This window comes from Harpia harpyja, chromosome 8, assembly GCF_026419915.1.
Source record: "Harpia harpyja isolate bHarHar1 chromosome 8, bHarHar1 primary haplotype, whole genome shotgun sequence".
Taxonomy (NCBI): Eukaryota; Metazoa; Chordata; class Aves; order Accipitriformes; family Accipitridae; genus Harpia; species Harpia harpyja.
In genome coordinates, this window is record NC_068947.1 from 41,474,053 (window position 1) to 41,497,957 (window position 23,905).

Consider the following 23,905-nt stretch of genomic DNA (forward strand, 5'->3'; position numbering starts at 1 on the left):
CTTTGTCAGAGCAACAACAGCGACACCAAGACACAGGAAGAAAGCAAAGAAAATACTGTTTTCCAAAATCCAAAGTGAAATGTAAGGGAGAAAGAAGAAAATTAATCTGGTCATGGACATCCACCAAACCTAAAATTAATCTGTAGTTTCATAAGGAGTATGAAAAGCAATAACAAGGCAGCAATGTGAAATGCATCTAACCACATTCTTAATAGATCTATCAAATCAGATGATGGAAATGTAATCAGCAAAATAAACCTTGCCCTCCAGTAAAATACTTGATAAGACGCTTCTTGAAATAATATTTGCAAAATTGAAATTCAAGCTGGTGTGCCAAAAAGGAGCGTAAAGTTTGCAGTACACGGTGTGTCATTTTTTGGTAAAGCATCTGCTTTTAATACTGGGCCTAATCTTGTTTGAAAACTACATGCAGTTACTGCCAAATTTTATTTAATCCCAAACAGTGGTTGAATAGTGCCTTTGCCTTTGCTGTGTTTGCAATCAGAGTAAATCCAGCAACCACAGCAGAACCTGCACAGAGAGTCTGTGAAGCAGTGGTCAGTCTGCACAAGTTATGCGCGCACCATTTCTGCATGTACATTGAATCCAGTGTGTTTGAAACATTGGATTTACCTCTTAGGTGCTACCCTGCTGAACAGCCTCGCACAGAAATCAAAACAAGCAGTACAAGTATGGCAATGAGTCGCACCGCACCTTTACAGGACTTCTTTTCCTTTAGCCTAGTACAGTCTCAAGGACAGATTAATGCCTGCTGATTGCAAAACCTCAACTGGCAAGACGTGTGTTGATATATGACAATAAAAATAAGTAACACGCTAAATCTACCAGATACTCATCCAACCTTCTCTTCTCAATCACAGGCCATCTGAAACCGATGACGCTTTCCAACGTTTTCCAAGCAATTGGATTCTGACCAATGTAAAGATCACAAGATTAAATTTACCAGCTGTTAATTCTTTTTATATGCACATGAAAAACAGTTGGAGCAAGTACTCTCCAAGTTCAGCAACTGTTTCTTCCATCCTCACCACATTTTTGCAGAAACAGAGGAACTGTCACAGTAGCTTGGACCACCTGACCATGGAGGCCTGTCCTTGACAGGTTTCCATCAGTAGCTTCAGAGAAGGAAGCAGAAAATAGGGAATTAAATCAATCTGAAATGCTCTTTCCCTATGAATATTCCCCCAGTCCTCACTATTTAGAAACTAGTTTATGACTTGAAGGCTTTATATCCCATGCAAAATGCATTTAGTCAAGAGAGACCTGATGTTTATATGGATAAACCACAGTACCTGGGGTTCATGCCAGGTTATTGGTTACCATGTACAACACTTAGTACATGATCTCTCAGATGAGTAACACCTGGAACAGCTCTGTTGCACTGGGAATCATCCGCCGTTCTGCAGTACCCATATGAATATAAGCAACTCTGCTTAGACATCTCATTGGTACCAAACCAGATATCCCAGACTCCCCTTTTTCGCATGTGGAAGTCTACTACAAAACTGTTTCTCTTATCCTCAAAAAAGTGTCAATAACAATCGCTCAGAACAGATTTGCCCCCCACCCCCGCTGCCCCCAGCTTCCAGGGGAGAACAAAAGTGTCTGTGCTGACACCCTTTCCTATAGTACTTCCAGTTGAGCTCATCCTTTTTAAACACCACAGGAGATTTCTGTGTTAAGGTGCTTGATAAATCAGTGTGGATTATAGTGAATTTGGTGACCTGTTTCTGTTAAATTGCCAGAATTAACAGAAAACCAAAGTTGTTAAATATGTTTTTCTCTCTCTCTCTCCCTTAGGATGGATTTATAGACTTCTTGGAGTTCATAGCTGCAATAAATTTGGTTATACGAGGGAAAATTGACCAAAAATTGAAGTGGTATTTTAAGTTATACGATGCTGATGGAAACGGATGTATTGACAAAAAAGAACTATTAAGCATATTCACGGTAAGCAAGTTAGGACCAATAGCAAGAGCATTTGACACAGTGCATTGCCCCTGAAACAGTGGTTCATCGTGTGTTGTAAATGGATTGTCTGTGCTTTACCTAATGTTTTACAGTTGTAAAACCAGAATTGTTCTGGCTAGTGACATTCCTGCCATTAGTTTCTTGCTTATTGAAGTAAATGTATCTAAGTAGTATTTTACTTTAAAACATAGTTCTACAGATATAATGCTTTACTGAAAGTGAAAAACTGTAGAAACAGTAGAGACATTATTGTGATAAACTATACTATAAGGCAGGGTAGAACTGAAGCAGCATAATGAATAAAACAGCTGTTTACAAGTGTTTGTGCCAGTCTGTTGTGGAAAACTGGCTTCTCAAACTGATCTTGCTGCAAGAAACAATACCGATGTCATCAAAATATTCCAATATTTTAATTTTTTGAAAGGCTTTTAGATTTTTTTACTACAAATGCCATTACTCCTATTTTAAAATTAAATTGGGGTAATTTAATTTTACCATGAAATCATGCAGTGACATCCGAATACAAATATTGCATAAAATTTTGCAGAAAATGGGTCCATTTCAAACCCATAAAACCAGAGCAGTGCAATTCTTTCTTTAAAATGATTTATGTATTTTTCAACTTGCTCTAGTGAAATAGTATTTTGCACTTCAGTAGCTGCTTTCATCTAAAAGGTATTACAGGGTTCCTTGCAAATATGAATGACTTAATACTGCTCCCTAAATGTACAGGACTCGTTACAGATCAAGGTTTTGCTGCAAGGAGCATAAAATCGAAATAGGGATTTAATGTCATAATAAACAAGGAACATACTTTTCCTGGATTCTGTGCTGGTGCCTGGCTAGTCACTGTTAGAGACTTTCAAGAGCTGCTGCCCAAATTAAAAGGAACTGGAGCCAGATGGAGCCACGGGGTCAAACAAATAAAGTTGATGCGTCACCTTCTAAAGGGCAGTTTTCTAAAGGTAGATGGAGAGGCTGCATCTCCCAGATTTCTCCTCGTTTAAGACTAATGACATCTTTCTTTTGCAGATATTCTGCATCATTTTTCACCCAGAGGCAATGAGGCAACTGTATTTTGTCTTGGGTTTTATCCGAAAAGAGAATTAAAATCCTTTTAATGTAAAGAAGATTTCTTTTTCAACTTACCTGGTTTTAAAACCAGTTTAAACCTCTGTGTGTTTTCTTCTCTTTTGGAGTATGGGAACTTTAACTTAAACCTGCTTAAGTCATTTGACCTATGCTAGATTAAAATTGGTGGGCTCTAAACAAAAATAAAAATAAAGGCTCACAGCCATTAGGGGCCCTACTTATACTAAGCATCAGTAAACAAGGGCTTGTCCAAAAAGATATGATGTCATATCTGAGACATTAATTTAAATTACAGAAGTCCTATTAAAACTTCATATGTCCCTACAGCTATGCAAACTTTGGACCAGCAGATCATTATCAACGATTAAAATTCCTTCCAGACAACCATGCACCCTCTCAATGCCTTTTAACAGCCCAGTTATTTTATTATTTAAGGTGACTCTGTGGTAGTCAGTGATTCAAGTACTTCAGGAACCACTGCTTTACTCTTAGCACTACAAGAAATTTAACTGTGGTACAACTTTCTTCTGAAGACTGCATCAGTCAGACATATGAAACACCAAAAGTAGCTAAAGTATGAATTAGTACTACAAACAAGTTTACGTACCTATTTTTGTAAAATTCTTGCTGCCCTTTTGGAACTCATTTGTGCAAAGTCAGATAAAGACAGTAATGGTCAAAAATTCCACATCAGTGCTGAATAAGTTTAACTTAACATTTTATTTAAATATAATGAGTTCTAATATAATATCAGGAATACTGAAAGAAACAACTGGCATATATGGTGAATTATCTTACACAACACAGTTCATCTCAAGATAATTCAGGTGTAGAAAAACAAATTCTATAGTATGCCCATTATAGAACATATATGCATGTGTATTTATAAACATATATGCACGTATTTTCCCAGTCAATTACTAATTGGGATATTGAGTTTGAATGCAACTCTTTAATAGTATGCCCATTATAGAACATATATGCATGTGTATTTATAAACACATATGCATGTATTTCCCCAGTCAATTACTAATTGGGATATTGAGTTTGAATGCAACTCTTTAATAGTATGCCCATTATAGAACATATATGCATGTGTATTTATAAACACATATGCATGTATTTCCCCAGTCAATTACTAATTGGGATATTGAGTTTGAATGCAACTCTTTAATAGTATGCCCATTATAGAACATATATGCATGTGTATTTATAAACATATATGCACGTACTTCCCCAGTCAATTACTAATTGGGATATTGAGTTTGAATGCAACTCTTTAATAGTATGCCCATTATAGAACATATATGCATGTGTATTTATAAACACATATGCACGTATTTCCCCAGTCAATTACTAATTGGGATATTGAGTTTGAATGCAACTCTTTAATAGTATGCCCATTATAGAACATATATGCATGTGTATTTATAAACATATATGCACGTATTTTCCCAGTCAATTACTAATTGGGATATTGAGTTTGAATGCAACTCTTTAAACACATGCTTGTTGCATCTGAACCACTGGCTATTAACATATAGGCTCCTATTTTATTAACCTGAATGACCACCAAATGCAAAAATTACTGTCTCAGTGAATGGGATACAATTTTGCAAAAATATTCATTTATACCTTATACCTTTACTCCAAATATTGGGTCCTTTTTGCCACAGAAAAAGTAGAGGGGAAACTTCTGGTTTTCTTAATTTCTATGGAGGACAAGTAAATTACGCCAGCTTCCAGGACTGCTGGTCTGACTTTATTTGTGACTACTAAATTAAGCATGTCTTAATAGAAAAATGACTTGGGCTTTCTCCTCCTGTGCTTTCAGCTGTGAAAAATAATACTCTATTTAAATCACACAGACCATAGGGCACTCTCTAAAGACACAGAACTCTCTAGGGCAAGATAAGAATGCTGGTGTGGAATCTGAAGTGTATTGCAGAGCAGAGGTGCCACATGGTTTCAGAAGACCTTCAGAGATATGTAAATTAGCCTGTAATCTTCAGGCTGTGTTATGTTAATTAAATTTCCAATCCTCATTACTGAAGATTTACTTGAAATAGCTATTTATTTAGCAATTTTTGAAAGGGTTGGTGAACTAAAGAGCTGCATCACAATTACTGCAGTTGCCAGCGTATTGTTTTCACAACTTGATGGAAAAACGTCTGAAAGAACTTTCTGCATTTCTGCCTTTAGGCTATCCAGGCTATTAATGGCTACACCAGCATGTCTGCTGAAGAGTTCACAAACATGATATTTCAGAAGATAGATGTGAACAATGACGGTAAGAATCTAGGTTTTCTTGGCATTGGCAGGGATTTTCCCCCATAAACAAGTATGGGATCAAGAGGGGAGCTGAAGGCACTACTGCAGGACTGACTGTTTTAGACAAACTGAAAGCCTGAATCTGTTCTTCTTTACCCATATATTACTTCAGCTTTACAGTGAAGTGTTAGTCAACTGACTCAAGCTGACAGAGGAATTACATGCAGCAGGGGCTAAAACATGGAGGTCTTGCACTGTTCATCCAAAATGCCAGTACTCTGGTTGCACGGCAAAATTAAAGTGTGATTGAGATATTTTTTTAGTATATTTGTGTTGGCTTAATCTAAAATGGATAAGAAAACCAATTAAGATGCACGGTTGCACAGGCTCTAGCACATTCTAAAGACTGGACAGCATATTGGATGTCCCTTGAAGGCTGATCATTAACACATGCTAAGACACATGCTTCTGTTTTTTCTCAAGATAGCTAGATTAAGCCAATTGGACTTGCATTTGGAAACTAAAACTTTAATTCACTGCTTCAAAGTTGTTTCTAATAGAAAATCTGCCGCATGTGAGTGTCTTCCCCCATACTTCTAATCATGAAGATCTTCCCTCCACTGGCAATTATATTTTACATCAATTACTGCAATCATTGACAAATTAGGAATATTAGGAAAGCATTGCAGAGCAAAATCAGATCCCAGCCAGGAATGCGAGGCATTTTTTTGTTCATTTTTCTGGTCTTATTTGGTGTATTAAGGTTACTTTTAAAAAAGCTGTTTGCGATATATAATCAAAGTATAAACGGTGATCTTGTGATGCATATGAGTAACTCGTGCAGGACTTTTTCCCCACCTGCTTGGCCCACCTTTTGGGTGAAGGCAAATTACCAAAGGACTCCAAATAATATACAGTCATATTCTAGAATCTAACCCAAATTCTATGATTATTTTTACCTTGGCCACTGCTTCGACCATATGTTTACTGCAAGTAATAATTTTATCTGAGCTAGACCATCAGCTGAAAAAAATAACTTCTGTGTCTTACATTTTAGCAATGAAATGCCAGAACATGAATTATTCAGAATTCTCTTCATAATACTCCCATTTCAAACTGCTTTCCACAGTGAGTTATTTTTCAAATAGCTGCAAAGCAGCAGGACTAACTTCACCTGAGGAATGGGACAAATTTTACCAAGTTTGGCTTAAACTATGCTACCTCCTTGTAGCTTCTTATTAAAGAAAAGGGCAAATAGACAAGTTGCAATGTCCTTCCTCACATTTAAATACAAGAAATAATCCCATGGTTGTAAGGAGCAATTCTTAAACCAAATCTGATGGCTTTGCAATTTATTTTCATTAGCTCAAGGAAACCTGAGACCCATCACAGTCGCAGTGAGTCTGGGCATGCCAGTGTAACCACATCTCACTGGTAACTGCAGTGGTTTTTGTCTGCTTGCATGCTGGTACTGGTACCTTGAAATATATAGCCTGGGATCAAGAGCAGGGAATTCAAGATCGGTTGACCTGCATAAGCAGGAAAATGATGCAGCGTGTCCATCTGACAAGTCTAGGAACCCCATCCACCCAAAGACCTCAGCCAAAGGCGATAGAGAGGGAAGGAGATGGGAAGTAAGAGGAGTGCCTGGGATAGGAGGAGAGATCGGAGGAAGTGAGTGGATGAGTGGCAACGCAGGACAATGCAGGCAAGCGTACAGAGATGGCTTGTTCTGTCTCTGCTCCTGGGATGATTCTATAAGGGCACTGGTGTTGAAAGAGGAGGCACAAACATTCTCAGGGCACTGCACGCCAGCCCCTGGAGAGGGTCTTACTCCTCTCACTGAAGTCTAAGAGCCAGGACTTCAGTCAAATGACGTCTTTCCACTTTAATAGTGTGTATATGAGCCTGCTCACCAGTGCAGTGAGGACCCATATGCCTAAAGAGGAAGCAGCCTTTACTGCCTATGGGTAGAAAGTGGTTTTCACATTTTTCAAATGCTGATCATTTTTCTTTTTCACATCAGATGAACTTTCCAAGGTTGCCATGCACAAAAACCAAAACACAAAAAAACTCCAGGGAGCACTTAAATCCAAAAATAGCCAAAAGTCATCCAGCTAAACATTCACCAGAAGGGCATGCGATTTGAATCACTGCTCCCCTGCACCCTGGGGCCCTAAGTCATCCAGCTATCTTCCTCTTTGTCTGGCCTCTTGTAATTTCTTATTGCAGTGAGAAATCATTCATTGTTGTGATTTTCACAAGAAACTTTGAACCGTTCTCAGAAAAAAAGGATCAAGCTCATCCTATTAAACCAAGTTCTGTTTCCTCTCTCAGAGAAAAACAGTATCACTGGAATAACTTCTAACCACAGAATTGCGTACACTCCTGTGCACCATGCAAGCACACACATGCCTAGGACTGGCCTTTGCCTTTACTGACAAGGAAGTGAGCAGGAAAAGAGGAAGAATGCTAAATGATATTCCTGCTCCTCAATAAAAGAGATTTTATAGTTGCCTCGCAACTTCCAAGGTATTACCTGATTTTGACATAAGACCAAAAAATCACACTCTAAATGACCATTTCAGTTGCTTGGAAGAACTTATCTAATCAAACCACTTAACCAATTTTTTTACTACGTCTTATTGTGGCTCCAAATAATCCTAGCTGTCAACACAGGGAGTATGCCTGGTAATCCTCAGCAAATCACACCCTAACCTGTTAAAACCAGCTGTAAGATAAATTCCAGTTAGCTCAGTGAGAACTGGTCCATACATCTAAATTCAGCCTTGATAGAAGCTTCATTAGTACCCATTTTTACACATTTCTGTCACCATAGATGCTAACCACTCACAGTGGTCTTAGACTTCTGTGAAAGTTGTGTTTGATCTCTTTTAACAGAAAAAAGCAAGTATGAGTTCTAGTATCTGATGCAAAGTGGGAAAAGATTAGAAAATATTCTGCCTGCATTTGCCTATCAGCAGAGAACAGGGGATCTTCCTGAGGGATTCAATCCAGTATGAATGGCCTTGTGTTGGGCTGAGAGTGATTGCTGGGTTCCACGGTTCCTAAGGAATATCTGACTTCCTTTTAGGGGAGCTGACTTTAGAAGAATTCATCAATGGTGTGGAAAAAGACAAGGACCTAATGGAATTGATTACAAAAAGTTTTGACCTTTCCAACGTACTCAAAGTCATACAGAATGGCAGGAGACACAGCATCTGAAGGATCCAGTGACGGATGTGGCATCTATCTGTGTCATCATTTCAAGGAAGATAATATTGATGCATTCAGAGAGCTTGATGTCGCCAAAGCCTGCTCAGGCAATACTGAGCAGCCTGCTCCAGGAGTAACAATTTTCACTCTTGACTCCACCTCTCTCCTTTTCTTCTCTTTATTCTTTATAATGACTGTGGCAGCCACAGAACACAAACCTTTGCCCACGTATAACAGAAAAGCTATCTGATGCAGTACAAATAACTTCTTTGGTCTCTATGAACACTGTTCAGAGTAATCAATAAAACAACGAAAATATCGCAAAATGCAACCTTTCTAGAAGACACAGAGTTAATAAATTTATTCTTTTAAGCACAGGCTCTTTAACCTACTACCTAAAGTGTGGATATAAACTTCTAGGTAGGACTGGGTTCTATCCAGATCAATTAAGAATGAAGCCTGGTTTGCATTAACTTAACGTTTGCTCTAACCAGTACTCAAAATTGGAGTAGGTTCTCTGGGAAACAACTCACTCAGCTTAATATTCCCGAGATATGCATTCTCCTCAACAAGCTGTCTACCACTCTTGATTTTATTACAACTGTAAATTAAAATAATGTGATGTTTTGATGGTTTTGGCAGGGTTCAGCTACTGTTCTTTCAAATTAACCTTTTACAGAAGCGCTGGAATGAAATTTTGTTATCTTTGTAGAGTAAAATTAGATGTTCAAAGAATAGCTAAAACCAAATCATTTTGTAAGCACTCTGTTTTCCCAGAGATTTGTGTCCTTTGACTTGTATGTCCTCCTTTTCAAAACAATTCGGTTTCACTGGGCTCTTTGCCATGGCTGCATGAGACAAAAGGTAAGAGGTATCGTGACTAGTTCCTTCCTGCTGGTGGAACTGCTGGCTTCTGCCAAACAGACTGTTCAACAGCTGAATTCTTCCTGCCTTTGCCTGAGAAGGAGTACTAATTTAGGTATCTTTGCCCTGCCCAGATACCTGGGTGAAATCTTTTAGCAATTTAGTTTCTCTGAGACTTCTACCTTCTTTCAAGTTGGGTTGCAATTGTCTCTGAATGCGGTAGCTGTTAGGAGTGCAGGGATTCACAGATGGCATGATCACATATGCCTCATTTTCTTAGGAAACCAGACTGAAAACAACTCAACCTTACTTTATAACTAACATGATTAATTCTATGAGCTGAAATGGAACTGCATGAACTGTATGCAAAGGGAAAATTATAGTTCTCTCTGGCTCTGTTGGGATTGATACTCTCTCAAGTCTGCAACAAGTTTTATCAAATTACTACATTATATCAGAAGAATAAGTTCTCCTTGGCTGACAGTGCCCTGCAGGCATCACACTCATATTAGTTATTGTTAGAAGCATCAGCTTTATGCAAAATAATTTGTGCATGGATTGGTGCAGGTTGAATGAAACAATTATTAAGATTTCAATATGAAAATGTTTTTCTTCCAAATTCATTTCAAACCCATGTCCATTTGCACATGAAATGTGCTCCATCATCTGCACTTATCCCAGGTTCTGTTTGATCAATGGAATATATAAAAAGTATGCAACATGCATCACTTGACATTATAAACAGTTCTGACATTATAGTTCTGACATTTGAATCTTTTATATCCTTTCCAAAAAAAAAAAAATTATGTATGAGATTGCCGGTGGTTCAAATTTTAAGTTCTTGTATTTATTCATCATTGGCACATTAATATGTCATTGTCAGTATCAGTTTTCTCACACCCAGGCTTCAAAAAAACACTTTTCGCAATCTAATGCTTTTGCATTTAGATCCTATGAGGGTGGTGTCCTTCAGAATTGGCTTTAAAATATTTAAAATAAAATGGTCCAGTCTGAGCAATTTGGGTGTATGGGAACAGCTGTGTTTTGGATTTTTGCTTTTAAACTAATGAAGTTACGGACTTTGAAAAATGACTATTATCTATGTACACAGACTTTTTTTTATAAAGGGATTTTAAAGAGAGTATTTCCATTTAAATTTGTCTAATTTTTCCATGTAACTGTAATTATATGAAGTGAATTACCAATCCAGGAGGAGTGTTGTGTTGTATTAAAAGGGTTTTTTAATAAGTTGATTAACACAAATTTCCTTTAATTACTTAAGCACAATTTGATACACAGCTGCTTAAGATAAATGCATTATGGCCACAATGTTCTATTGGTCTCATTCTTTTAAATTTGTCAGCTGCTCATCAAGTGTATCAGTGAAATCAGGTGGCACATGGAAACCTGTCAAGTGTGACCACCCCCCCAAAGTCTTGTTCTGAAACATGAAGCTGCAACTCATCACGGTGCAGGTGCTTTGTAGTCATGAAGGAATATTGTAAGTTGACCTGACTATCGAAATGTTTATTGCTAGTTGAATAGACAGCAGAAAAGGAAAAAGAAAGCTCAGTGTTAGCTCATGTTATGTATACACCTTCGCAAATACTGAAGCGGTTAAGGGGCAGTGTTGAGCCACTGATCCTGAGGGCTGCCAGAGCCCACAGGAATGCTTTTGCTTCAAAGCCCTGCATGGGAGAGAAAAAACATTATAGCGCATGCTCTCAAGAAGTGTCTTTGTCAACAAGATTGATGCAGATGCCAGCTGTGAGCATCTAGAGAAGCTGGGCTGCCTATATCATCATCACAGGGGGGTAGGTTTTAATTAAGATAGATGTGCACTGAGAATGGCTAATCATTTTGTCACCTTATTCACCTTGGAAAGAAGCACAGGTTTCAAATTCACTCTGTGCAGTTGGGTGAGTTTTGCCAATCAACAGGGTAATTGGTAGTTTCTTTTCTAATATAAGCTCTTTTACTGTTAAGAAATCCTTATGACTTTATGTTCTTTCTATTGCATCCAGACAACTAAAGGTAATTAGTGGTGACAGTCCCCTTTTTTGAACAATTCTTAATCGTCCTAAAATTATCTCATTTTCTTTTCTGGTAGCTCAATATGCTAGGAAAATAAATAGGTACTTTTTCTTCTGAGAACTCAAAGCCACAAGCACACTGCCTTTTGTTGTAGATATGAAATTGCTTAAGCATTAACAGGCAGGATCAAACCTTATGCCATAGTTATGCATCCCTGACAAAGTGGGAGGATAGCTTGCTGTGGTGTGGAAAAGATCTCACAGCTGCATTTAATTTTTTACCTTATGTAAGATTAGTTGTACCATACAAACCATAACAGCTAAATATTTGATTAAATATTCAAAGCTTGGGTTCCCTGTGTGCAAGGACGTATGTCCATTTACTAGATACTAGATCAAGATTTTCCACATGCAAAGATTTCTCGAAGTCTTGCATGATTATAGAAATTGCTGAAGATATCAGGGAGGGATTTTTAAGCACCATTTTTAAAACTTCTGTTAAATACAGTAGAATATTCCAAAAATAGGAAATGTATGTAGCTTTACACTGTACTTTTTGACCTGCCCTTATTAGAAAGCTGAGGCAGAAAACACCCTAAATATGTGATTTTAACATGGCAAAATCTAGCTGACTTGGTTGTAAGAGCTCTGTCTGAAATAACAAGCATAATGACCCATCTCTTGCTGGAACAGGCTCTTCTCTCCAGTCCCTGCCCAAATCATTTGTATCATTGGCATTTCTGTTAACCCTTGCTTTATTCTCCAGTGACCTGACAACTTCTTCTGACCTAAAGATCAGGAAAGGAGCCACTGCTCAGGTGGTATATGTAGCAGGCAGGGAACCTTTCACTTCTACAGCCTGAGCTGAAGACAAAGCTCTGGGTTTCAATGAAGGTAGAAGGATTGACTTGAAAAGTGATGTCTTATGCTTAGGCCTGCACTGTTTTTTGCCTTACAGCAGCCATGTGAGAGGAGGTTCAGCCATCAAAGGTAACCTAACTGCCAAAGACAGTTATTCTAAAAGATCTCCTGTATAACTGCTTAATTTTTATTTTCACCTCCTCTGTAGTAGAACTGTAAGAGAATTTAAGACAGCTTGCTACACAGTTGTTACTGCACTTACAAACAACACTATAATGAAATACTAACTCCTGAGATGCTAAATCATCAAATGCTACTGGCTCCGGTTTGAATGTCTAGTTGCTTTTAGTAAGGACTGAACTTCTTGTCTCATTTAAAGCTGTACTGTTTACAAAAAAATGTAGATTAACCCATGTCCCGTGCAGAATACTGGAGAGACTGGGAGGGTAGAAGGGAGGGAGTCACAGAACACTCAAAAAGGGAAAAAGAAGCAGGGGAAGAAACCTATAGAGGCAAAGGAGGTAGAGGGTATCAGGCCCCATGAAAGGGACATCATGGTGTGACAACCTCTGGCCCTAAGGGACACGCTCTAGAAGAAAGTCCAAATGTCAAAGTATGGAAAAGAGGAAAAGGAGGAGAGATTAAAGCTATGAAGAACCACGTTCATGTTGTGACTGTTCTGTGCCTCAGATGATACTTGACAACTCAATTGCTTCTACAAGTGCTCAACAAAACCTTAAACAGAAAGTATATAGTATTTCACCTGGGACTGTGTCTGAGATTTGGCTTTCCTTCCTGCCCTAATGGAATTGCAAAACTTTTCCAACAATGCACTGTTGAAAACCCCAAAAGAGGTCATACACACTATCCTGTACATGCCTACCTCCTGCACAAAGGTACAAACCAAAATTGCCTTCTGAGACTGTCTAGCAATCAGGTTAGTAAAATTAAAAACAAGGAATCTGAAATAGTGATAATCTGTACCAGCGGTTTTTTCTACCTGAGGATAGTGCTGGGGCACTACTGCTACTGCACCTGATTTCTCAAATACCAAGGTCAAACCTCTCAAGATGTCTTCTGTTTCTCTGCAGAGGATGTTCGAGAGCCCGGCAAAACAAATGTACCTTTTGTTGTTCCTCTCTAGATTATTTTCATTAGCTGTCCAAGTTAGCAAGGTATCACCAGGTGTGTTGGCATGTAGAATTTTGCATGCTGTGGAAAACTATTTATTTAGGAAACAAAGTCATTTCTTCCCTCACAGGTCACTAAACACCCTCTGAATGGCAATGGTACTCAAGCACTGTTTTTCACAACTGAGCCTGAGCAACTGATCTAAAGAGAAAATGGTTGGTATTCCATTCTCCTATCCCATGAGCCATCTAGTCTTTCAGCTTTTTGAATATACATAGCAATTATAGGTCTTTTAAACTCCACCTTTCTTGGAAAACTCAAAAGTACACTCAGAATGATAAATGAATATGTACTTACGGACCATCTGTGGTCCCATATAAGTCAATGATCCCATTGATTGCAAACCAGAACAGAATTTCTTCATGCTAACATCTAAAGAATATATCAAATTCTTGATTTATTCAGAATCTTACTAACCTTTTATGCAGCACAGTGTTTCTGTGGGCTACTGCAGAAGGGTGCAGGGAAGGAATGAAATAAGTATTTTGAAAACACTTTTAAAAAAAAATAAAAATATATTAATGCCATGACCATTTTCCTTTTAAAAACCAATGAAATATTCATGGAAGAGGTTGACACAGTTTTGAGTATATCAAAAGAAATTAAACTCCCATCAGGCTTCAGGCACAGCTTTTCATTCTTAGCATCCGTTCACATGTTCCTTCCATTGCTGTCCCCAAAGCAATAAAAATGATGTGGTTTTTTTACACCAGCAGCATACCTCTGGCACATCATAGCTTTAATAGTTCGGGACAATATGGGAAGAGTTTGCACTTTTCCTCCTCTTTTTATTTAAATTACAAATATTTGACAAACTGCTGCTATCCTGGAGGATTTCAGATCCCTTCAGATTTAAAACACAGCTCACTTTTAAAGAGCTGCTAACAGGTAGAGGAAAAAGTTGAACATTTGCAATTAAACAGGTTTTTATTGTTCTTTCATTGTTGCTTTATTATACTAAAGGTGCTTATATCAAAAGAGGATCTTTATTCCCATGCCCTCATTTATTTTTTAATTAGGTCAGTCTTTCCTTTGATATCCTGTTCACCAGCTCAGCCTCTAAAGGCAGTGTCAGCTAGCCATCAACTTCTGGTGAAGATCATAATAATTTAGTCATCTTCTAAGCAATGCAATGACTTCTAATAACATTCCATAAATAGTGAACACCAAACAGCTTGCAAAACACAAACTATATTTTATGACCAGAACTACCTCCAAACAGAATACTTTTTCAGTTTTCCAAGAAAGTCTGGGCTCTTGCCTAGAACTTCAAAATGAACAGGGAAAACAAATACAAACAAAAAAATCCAAGCTTTTTAATTATCAGTCAGTTTTTTTCTAAGTATTTAAGCTGGTGAGATTCCCAAGCACCCAAGTTAGGAGCTGACTTTCCTTAGATAGTCAGTGGAAAGAGGAGGGTCTTGTAGTGGTAGGTCAGCACATCAGACCTACCATCTAAAGAAGCTGATATGAATAATCAAGCAAAATAAAGGCATAGCATTGCTCCCCCAAAAGGGAAGCTCCAAAACCGACGTGTTCTGCCTGCCAGGGCTAGTAAATGCCTCTGGAGAACACAATTACAAATCTTAATTTAGTACTTCCTGGTGGGTTTGATTGTCGCAGAAAGCGCATTTGTGCCCACTCAGATACAGGATGGGTTCTGCTGTCACCTTCTCTGCCTCCTGTCTAGAAAAGTGCCAAATGCTGCCGGCTCTCTGAAGAGAAGCCAGATGTGCACAACAGGCAAGAAGCTATTCTTAGGACTAAAGGGAAGTGCCGATCAATGAGCTTAAGACAACCCAAAGTGAGGGTGGGGACATAAGAAATGACTGTCCTGCAGGTACAAAACTTAGGGGGAAATAGTTCAACAAATAAACTAAATCATTGTTTCAGATGGAAGAGAAATCCTCAAAGCAAAATCTTTCTAGCCCCCCAGAGTTTCTCCTGAAAGTGGCAATGGCAAAGTATGTTTGTGGAAAGACAGTCTGCTGCTGGCAGGAAGGAATATTTTATGTGACAAGCAAGCAAATCAGATATGAATGGAATATGATGGGGTTTTTGTCCATGTCTTTTTTCCTATTCCCACTGTTTTGGTCTGCTTGTGGCTGAGGGGGTTTTTCCCCTTCCAAATTCCTTCTGCTTTTTTCTACCTGTCCAAAGTCCTACTAGAAGCTCAAGGGAGAGGGAGTCAGACCCTGAGAAAAAACAGGAGAGGACAGATAAAAATGGCTTTCCAGCATCTGGGGAATAGCTTTGTGCTGGAGAAAACTGTTTACTCACAGATGTGCTACTCCTGGTGCTTATTTTGATTTCTTTCATTTCTGCTTTGCATTGACATTCAAGGCGCACTGAAAAGATGAACCTTCCTGTTTACTGGAAGATATAATAAAGCATCTTTTCCTATGTATGTAAAACAGAAACATCTGGAAACGAGAGCCATGGTGCAAGGAGGCCTTGTGACACTATTCCCATGACAAGGCTCTGCTTATCAGACTGAGAGAAGCATTTCACATGTTGTGGTAATTTGCAGTAAAAATTGCCACAGATGGTGTTAGTTAGTGTTTGTGGAGTTTATGAATTAGTATTTGGCTACAGATCTATCTCCACATGTTTCTGTGATACCAAAAAGAATGCAGAGATAGAGAAGCCCAAATAAACACAAGTTTTTCTTAAAGGAGGTTTTGTTGAGAATCAATTTCACTGTAACCTCTGTAGCATTATAGTGACCAGATACACTGAGCTATATAAATCCAGCTCTAATTTCCACTCTAAAAGTAATCCTAATCTATATCTGTAAATGATACCTGATCAGCTTTTGTTTTCTCACATGCTGTTAATCTATGTATGGTATCGTCTTTAAAACATATAAGTAAGAGACACAACTCCTTGACTAGCAGCTCCTGCCCAGCACCCATCATCTCCTTGTTGAAATCTTATCCCCCACCTCACAGTATAGGTCTGTGTCTGCCTTACCAGACCTTCTCTAAACAGAAACGTCCAAGCAAATGTTAACCTTCTGCATCATAAGAGTAAGGCAGAAGAAAAGTGCAAAGCAATGCTTTCTTTTTCTTTCTATATTATTTGGGTATATTTTGCCAAAAAGCAGACCTATTTTTTCAGTTTAACTGAGCGTGGTGATGTGTGGCACTCTAAATACTGGGTTAAGTGATGAGGAGCACAGCGTTCAGCTTGTCAAAGGAGCATGACGAACACACATACAGCTCAGAGCCATGCAACAAGCACAGGTAGCTAGGGGTGCTGGATGATATGTGAAGGACCAGGGTATAACAGTGTACACTGGGAACATATCTTCAAATGGGGCATTTTTAAGCATAGGTGCCATTAGGAAGCACTGTCCTGGCTTGCGTAGCAGGTGTACAGCTGGAGCTAGGGGTAGTCTACTACAAATTTCCATGAGTGTTAGATGCCAAAACGGACAAGTGGATGTAGGCAAGGTGCCTCAGGACACAACAGCTCTGCAGAGCCCTATGCTCCGGACTTGTCACTTCGACTGTTTCCCTCCCAGATAAATTGGAAGAGGAGTTGGTCTAAATCTTCCTGTTGTATTTTTTCTTTTCAAGTAGGGGGATGTAGTTCCTCCTCATTGCCTTGAGAAAGGGCCTCCAAGCACTGTGTGCATCTGTTGATGGTTCAAGGAAGTTTTCGAGGTTTTCCCTGTTCCTCTTGGCCCTGCTCCTATTTGTATCCACCTCCACCCAAGCTATGGCCACCAATGCGTTATTTTCTACCCTAGCACTTGCTACTAGGTCTTTATTCATCCCCTTTGATTTTATTTTTTTTCTGCAATCCAATCCTTAAGCCAACTTCACACAGACCCTACCTTAATTTTAAAGCCCTCTTCACGTATGAAATTTCTTCCCACTTCCTTGAAGAGATCCCACAAAAGGCAGCAATTGAAGGGTGGGGGGCAAGAAAGAGGAAGGTCAGAAATTCAAAACTCCACGCACCAATGCAACTGTCCTTTGCACCTCAGAAGTGAGAAGCCAGACAAAGAAAATTGAAGCCTACATGTCCAGATGGGTTTAACGCCTCGCTTTGCGGTCCACAGTGGTCAGAAGTCAGAGGCCTGAGGCAAGCAAGACGTGTCTGTAAAGATATGCCGCCCACTGACCCTGTTTACAGCCATTAATTCTTCTGAGCTTTGCAATGGGGGAAGGACACCCAGCACACCTTATTTTGGGTAGGATATAAGTCAATTTTACAACACATGGGAGTACATGCCACATAACTCTGATTTAGCCAGGTGCCTGCTATACAAAAATCCTTGAGAATACATCAGCGTGTTTGAGGGTTCCCAGGTGTGTACAGGGGGTGTCCATGCCCTGCGCAACCCTACTGCCCTTGCTAATGCTACAGTCCCAGCTATGTGGAAGCCAGCAACACTTGACTTCCATAAAGCTTGCCACAGATGTAAGAGAAGCAGAGGGTTGAAAAAGGAAAGAAATAATAGCTCAGACATAGCTCTATTTTCTTTTTGTTCTCCACAGCAGCAAGTCTAGCTTAGAAAGGTGTGAATCTTCACAACTGCAGCCCAGAGAAACCTTTTCCCGTTTTCTCCTGGCAAGCACTAACTTCTCCTGTGCTCTTAAACCACATCATACAGCTTCTATAACCAGACACTGCCACAGCACTTGTGCCAAAATATGCCGTTCTGAAAATGGCCTTTCACTCTCTGCATACAGTAGTTCTCTCTGGCAACTGCTAATGTTTATGAGCAGTTTTCTAATAAGGACATGGATACATCCTTTTAATGAAACTAATCTTTTCTAGCTGAGGAATTGTTATAATTTCATCTAGTTTGAATGACCAGACATATGTTGTTGAATCATGCAGACCAAATATTTACTTTGACCACTTAAAAAATACCTTGCAGGCTAAGTCTGGTTTGCCCAGCTCTTTGTTAAACAATTGCAAATGAGAAACATTCAAAAAATCACAGCTTGTTTATGCATAATTTGTACGCTCACAGTAGAAAGGGCTACGTATCTCAGCTAAATCATTTGCAATGAATAATTCCACCATTCGGTACAGATGCAAAGCGTTGGAAGTTACAGAACATTATGGAAATGCATCTTCTGTCCTCAGGAGATGGGAGAATTTTAATTCCTGGCACTGAAGGCAGGCTTGAATGAGAATATGATTAAACTTTTATAACTGCTTGATGTTTTCTTGGCTCAATCAATATTCTTTTCAATAAGCCCTTGGCCTGTTTCAGAAGCGCTGCCAATATTTGTTGTTGAGTAAATGTGGTTTTATTTTTCACTCCCACTGATCTGATCAACAGAATGACTGATCACAATGAGTGCGGTGTTCAAACATTTTAAAACAATTTACTCTGCTCATGCAGGACAGAGGTTAGGTAGCAGTGCTGATTACAGCACATCTTTTAGTGGCCTCTGTTACAGACAAATATGCTTTGATATCACATCCAATGTATCCAACCGCATTTGTTCCTTTGTTCAGGCTGGTAGGAACAGATGGGGTCATACAGAATGGTTGCTTCCTTTCTTTCAAAGGAAGACCTAAAGGGACACAACAGGTAGTCATGCATTCCTCAGGAGGACTAGCATACTGGGGTTAGACCCTGAGCCTTCCATCCTGCTGTGTGTGAAAGCGCTCAGGGGAATTGGCTACAATTATTTAGATGTTAATCCTGTCAAGCAGAGGGATGCTAGACTAGAATTTAGGATGTGCCTACAGCCTATTCACCAATCTGCCAACGGCATGTGCATAACCTTGGGCAAATAACTTAGCTCTGTGCCTTAGGTTTTCCATCTATCAAGCAAGGTTAGTAATCCTTACTATGTTTTGTGTAACAGTTTGACATCTACGCAAAAGAGGTGTGATGCAACTGTTGTGTCGTGGCACTTGTTCAGCACATTGGTGACACTCAGTTCTTTGCCAATCTAGGCAGGAGCTACTTCTACAAAATGCCAGTGAGAGTGAAGGGTTTGGAGCAAAAGTCAATGCAGACAGTTTCAGCTGATGCTGAGAAACTGGGGAAAGTGGTGAGTAGTGAAAGGGGCAAGAATTGCTCATTCCTTTTCAAGGAAATTCTCATTCTTTCCTTCAATAGTAGTACAATCTTACTAGGACTGATTCCTGAGCTTTGTGCCCTGAGTCCTCAATGATAAAAAGTGACTTTTGTTCTCATTTCTCCATTTCCACATGTGATGGAAAAGAGGATTGACCATTTCAAGGTAATGTCTATCCTAGTAATTGTTTGTCCCTCTATTCACAGACATGGTGGTTGAACTTGGGACCTGCCTTTATAACTGAGCTTAGTGGGACATATTTCAGTGATCAGAAGGCTTCAGAAGTAACCAGGTGCTGTGGGTTGAGCCCTGCCAGCAGCCAAGCACCCACACGCACCCCAGTGGGACAGGGAGAGAATAGGAAGAGCAAATGCAAGAAAACTCATGAGTCAAGATAAACACAGCTGAGCAGGTGAAGAAAAGAGGGGAAAAAACTCTAGTAAGGCCTTTGACACTGTCTCTCTGTGGTGGGTTAACCCTGGCTGGATGCCAGCTGCCCACCAAATCTGTTCTATCACTCCCCCTCCTCAGCTGGACAGGGGAGAGAAAATATAACAAAGGGCTTGTGGGTTGAGATAAGGACAGGAGAGATCACTCACCAATTACCATCATGGGCAAAACAGACTCAGCTTGGGGAAAATTAACTCAATTTATTACAAATCAACCAGAGCAGGGTAATGAGAAATAAAACCAAATCTCGGAACACCTTCCCTCCACACCTCCCTTCTTCCCGGGCACAACTTCACTCCCGGATTCTCTACCAACCCCCCCCAGTGGCACAGGGGGACAGGGAATGGCGTTTATGGTCAGTTCATCACACGTTATTTTCTGCCGCTTCATCCTCCTCAGGGGGAGGACTCATCACACTCTTCCCCTGCTCCAGCGTGGGGGCCCTCCCACGGGAGACAGTCCTCCATGAACTTCTCCAACGTGGGTCCTTCCCACGGGCTGCAGTTCTTCACAAACTGCTCCAGCATGGGTCCTTTCCACGGTGTGCAGTCCTTCAGGCACAGACTGCTCCAGCATGGGTCCCCCACGGGGTCACAAGTCCTGCCAGAAAACCTGCTCCGTGGGCTCCTCTCTCCACAGATCCGCAGGTCCTGCCAGGAGCCTGCTCCAGTGCGGGCTTCCCACAGGGTCACAGCCTCCTTCGGGAACCCACCTGCTCCGGTGTGGGGTCCTCCCCGGGCTGCAGGTGGATATCTGCTCCACCGTGGACCTCCATGGGCTGCAGGGGGACAGCCTGCCTCACCATGGTCTTCCCCATGCGCTGCAGGGGAATCTCTGTTCCGGCGCCTGGAGCATCTCCTCCCCCTCCTTCTTCACTGACCTTGGTGTCCGCAGGGTTGTTTCTCTTACATGTTCTCACTCCTCTCTCCGGCTGCCGAATACCATCTGTCCCAACTTTTTTTCCTTCTTAAAAATATTATCACAGAGGTGTTACCACTATCGCTGATTGGCTCGGCCTTGGCCGGCGGCGGGTCCGTCTCAGAGCCGGCTGGTATGGGCTCTGTCGGACACAGGGGAAGCTTCCAGCAGCTTCTTACAGAAGCCACCCCTGTAACCCGCCCCGCTACCAAAACCTTGCCACACAAAGCCAATACACTCTCACAGCATACTCCTTGAGAAGCTAGCGGCTCATGGCTTAGACAAGTGCACTCTTCGCTGAGTAAAAAACTGGCTGGATGGACGAGCCCAGAGAGTTGTGGTGAACGGAGTTAAATCCAATTGGCAGCCGGTCACAAGTGGTGTTCCCCAGGGCTCAGTTTTGGGGCCAATTCTCTTTAATATCTTTATCAATGATCTGGACAAGGGGATCGAGTGCACCCTCAGTAAGTTTGCAGATGACACCAAGTTGGGCGTAAGTGTGGATCTGCTCAAGGGTAGGAAGGCTTTACACATTCTGGACAGGCTGGATCAATGGGCTGAGGCCAATGGCATGAGGTTCAACAAGGCCAAGTGCCGGGTCCTGCACTTGGGTCACAACAACCCCATGCAGCGCTACAGGCTTGGGGAAGAGTGGCTGGAAAGCTGCCCGGCAGAGAAAGACCTGGGCGTGCTGGTTGGCAGCTGGCTGAATATGAGCCAGCAGTGTGCCCGGGTGGCCAAGAAGGCCAACGGCATCCTGGCCTGTATCAGAAATAGTGTGGCCAGCAGGAGCAGGGAGGTGGTTGTTCCCCTGTACTCGGCACTGGTGAGGCCGCACCTCGAGTACTGTGTTCAGTTTTGGGCCCCTCACTACAGCAAAGACATTGAGGTGCTGGAGCGTGTCCAGAGAAGGGCAACCAAGCTGGTGAGGGGCCTGGAGCACAAGTCTTATGAGGAGCGGCTGAGGGAACTGGGGCTGTTTAGTCTGGAGAAAAGGAGGCTGAGGGGAGACCTTATCGCTCTCTACAACTACCTGAAAGGGGTTGTAGTGAGGTGGGTGCTGGTCTCTTCTATCAAGTAACTAGTGATAGGATGAGAGGAAATGGCCTCAAGTTGCACCAGGGAAGGTTTAGACTGAATATTAGAAAAAATGTCTTTACTGAAAGGATTGTCAGGCATTGGAACAGGCTGCTCAGGGAAGTGGTGGAGTCACCATCCCTGGAGGTGTTCAAAAAATGCGTAGATGTGGCACTTCAGGACATGGTTTAGTGGGCATGGTGGTGTCGGGTTGACGGTTGGACTTGATGATCCTAACGGTCTTTTCCAAACTTAAGGATTCTATTCTGTTCTAAAAACCCTACAAAAGCCAACTGATGCAAAGGCTCATTACCTCCCACAAGCAGAGGTATCTGAGCAATGGCCAATATGGAAGAAAAAAACCCTCACCTTCTTCTTCTTCTACCCCAGTTTTTATTGCTGAGCATGACGTTATATGGCATGGAATATCCCTTTAGTCAATTCAGGTCAGCTGTCCTGCTGCGTCCCCTCCTAACTTCTGGCACAGCCCCAACCTACTCATACTCACTGGGCAGTGGGGGGGGAGCATACTGGGAAAAAGAGAAAGCTTCATTCTTGCAAGCACTGTTCAGCAATAGCCACATAATTAATGCCTTACCAACACTGGTTTAGCCACAAACTTAAAATATAGCACCACAGGGCTGCTATGAAGGAAGATAGCTCTAGCCCGGCCAGACCCAGTACACCAGGAAAGAAATGAAAATAGCAAAGTTCCATTCTGGCAGAGGACTGATTAGACTGGAACTGATTAAATCACTCCGCCACAAAATTAAATATGCTCTTGAACAACTTAGGGCAGTAAACAACCTTCAGAGAACGAGCAACCCAGCAAGGGCAGCCTTAGAGCCTGCTCCAATTCCTTTCCAGCAGGCCTGCACACAATGTTCAGAAGTAGGGAGCTAAATAGTGTTACTCAGCCCAGTACTGTGTTTGGGAGCTCAGCAAATTATTTGGCTTGACGGGCAAGATTTTTGATGGCTTCCTGATGGCCAACTGTGGGGGGGGTGTTTGTTTTTGTTTTCTTTTAAGTTTTATACAAGCAAAGTTATGGAGTGGTTGTATGTGTTTAATTATGGTAAGGTTTGGAGAAAGCTGTCTGTTTTAATAGAGACACTCATGCAGGGACTGCCTTATGTGAAGGAACTAATTTGTGACTTTATCCTGGATAGAGTCATGAGTAAGGAGGAGTAAAATACGGTTTTCTGTCCTACCTCTAGGAGAGCAGAGAAGGCAGGGCTCCTCGCAGAGGTGATGGTACACAGCGCCTGCTGCAGCACCTGGCCTGTGTTAACTAATTTACTGTGGTGTTTTCCCGGGATGCTCGATGCTCCCTTTTCCACAAGCAGACAGCTCTTCTGCATGCTTACAGCTACTTCCCCCTCCACACTTCTCAGTGGTTTTTCACAGCCTCTGAATCTCCAATTATATTCACTGACTTGACACAAGCTGAGTTGTGCAAGGGTTTCTGGAAAAGAGCAGTTATTTTATGCTTTCATACTCCCTTGTACAAAGAATGAGAGCAGCATGCAATCCGGAAGAAATATACTGAAGAGAGATGAGTTTGTCATTTCAATAGTCAATGTGCTGTTTTGGCTGTGTCTGAAGATCAACATTTACAGAGAATAGATGTGTAAATCACTTTTTATATGGTTCTTCAGAGGTTGCTTTCAGAAAATGATTTACTATTCCAGATGCCTACATACTCAAAGATATTGACTGACTGGAGAGAGTTCAGAGCCAAATAGTAAAAATGATCACTTAGTGCAGATGTTTTGATTTATAAAAAAGTGATAAAAAGATTAAAGGGATAAAATACAGCTTGAGGCTGGGCTAACTGATGAGCTGGAGAGGACACAGTTCTCTGCAAATATAAATAAACACCAT

The 23,905-nt window shown here is 40.9% G+C and overlaps 1 protein-coding gene across 2 annotated transcripts in view; it reads left to right on the forward strand.

The window, feature by feature from the left end:
• Positions 1 to 10,644, forward strand: part of GUCA1C (guanylate cyclase activator 1C) — a 37,277-nt gene extending 26,633 nt beyond the window's left edge. For both annotated transcript variants that reach the window (XM_052794033.1, XM_052794034.1), the window contains exons 2-4: positions 1,822 to 1,971; positions 5,287 to 5,374; positions 8,450 to 10,644. In XM_052794033.1, coding sequence (XP_052649993.1) covers positions 1,822 to 1,971; positions 5,287 to 5,374; positions 8,450 to 8,580 — 369 coding nt within the window. In that variant the 3' untranslated portion in view covers positions 8,581 to 10,644. The remainder of the gene's footprint in view (positions 1 to 1,821; positions 1,972 to 5,286; positions 5,375 to 8,449) is intronic.
• The last annotated feature ends 13,261 nt before the right edge of the window (positions 10,645 to 23,905 follow it).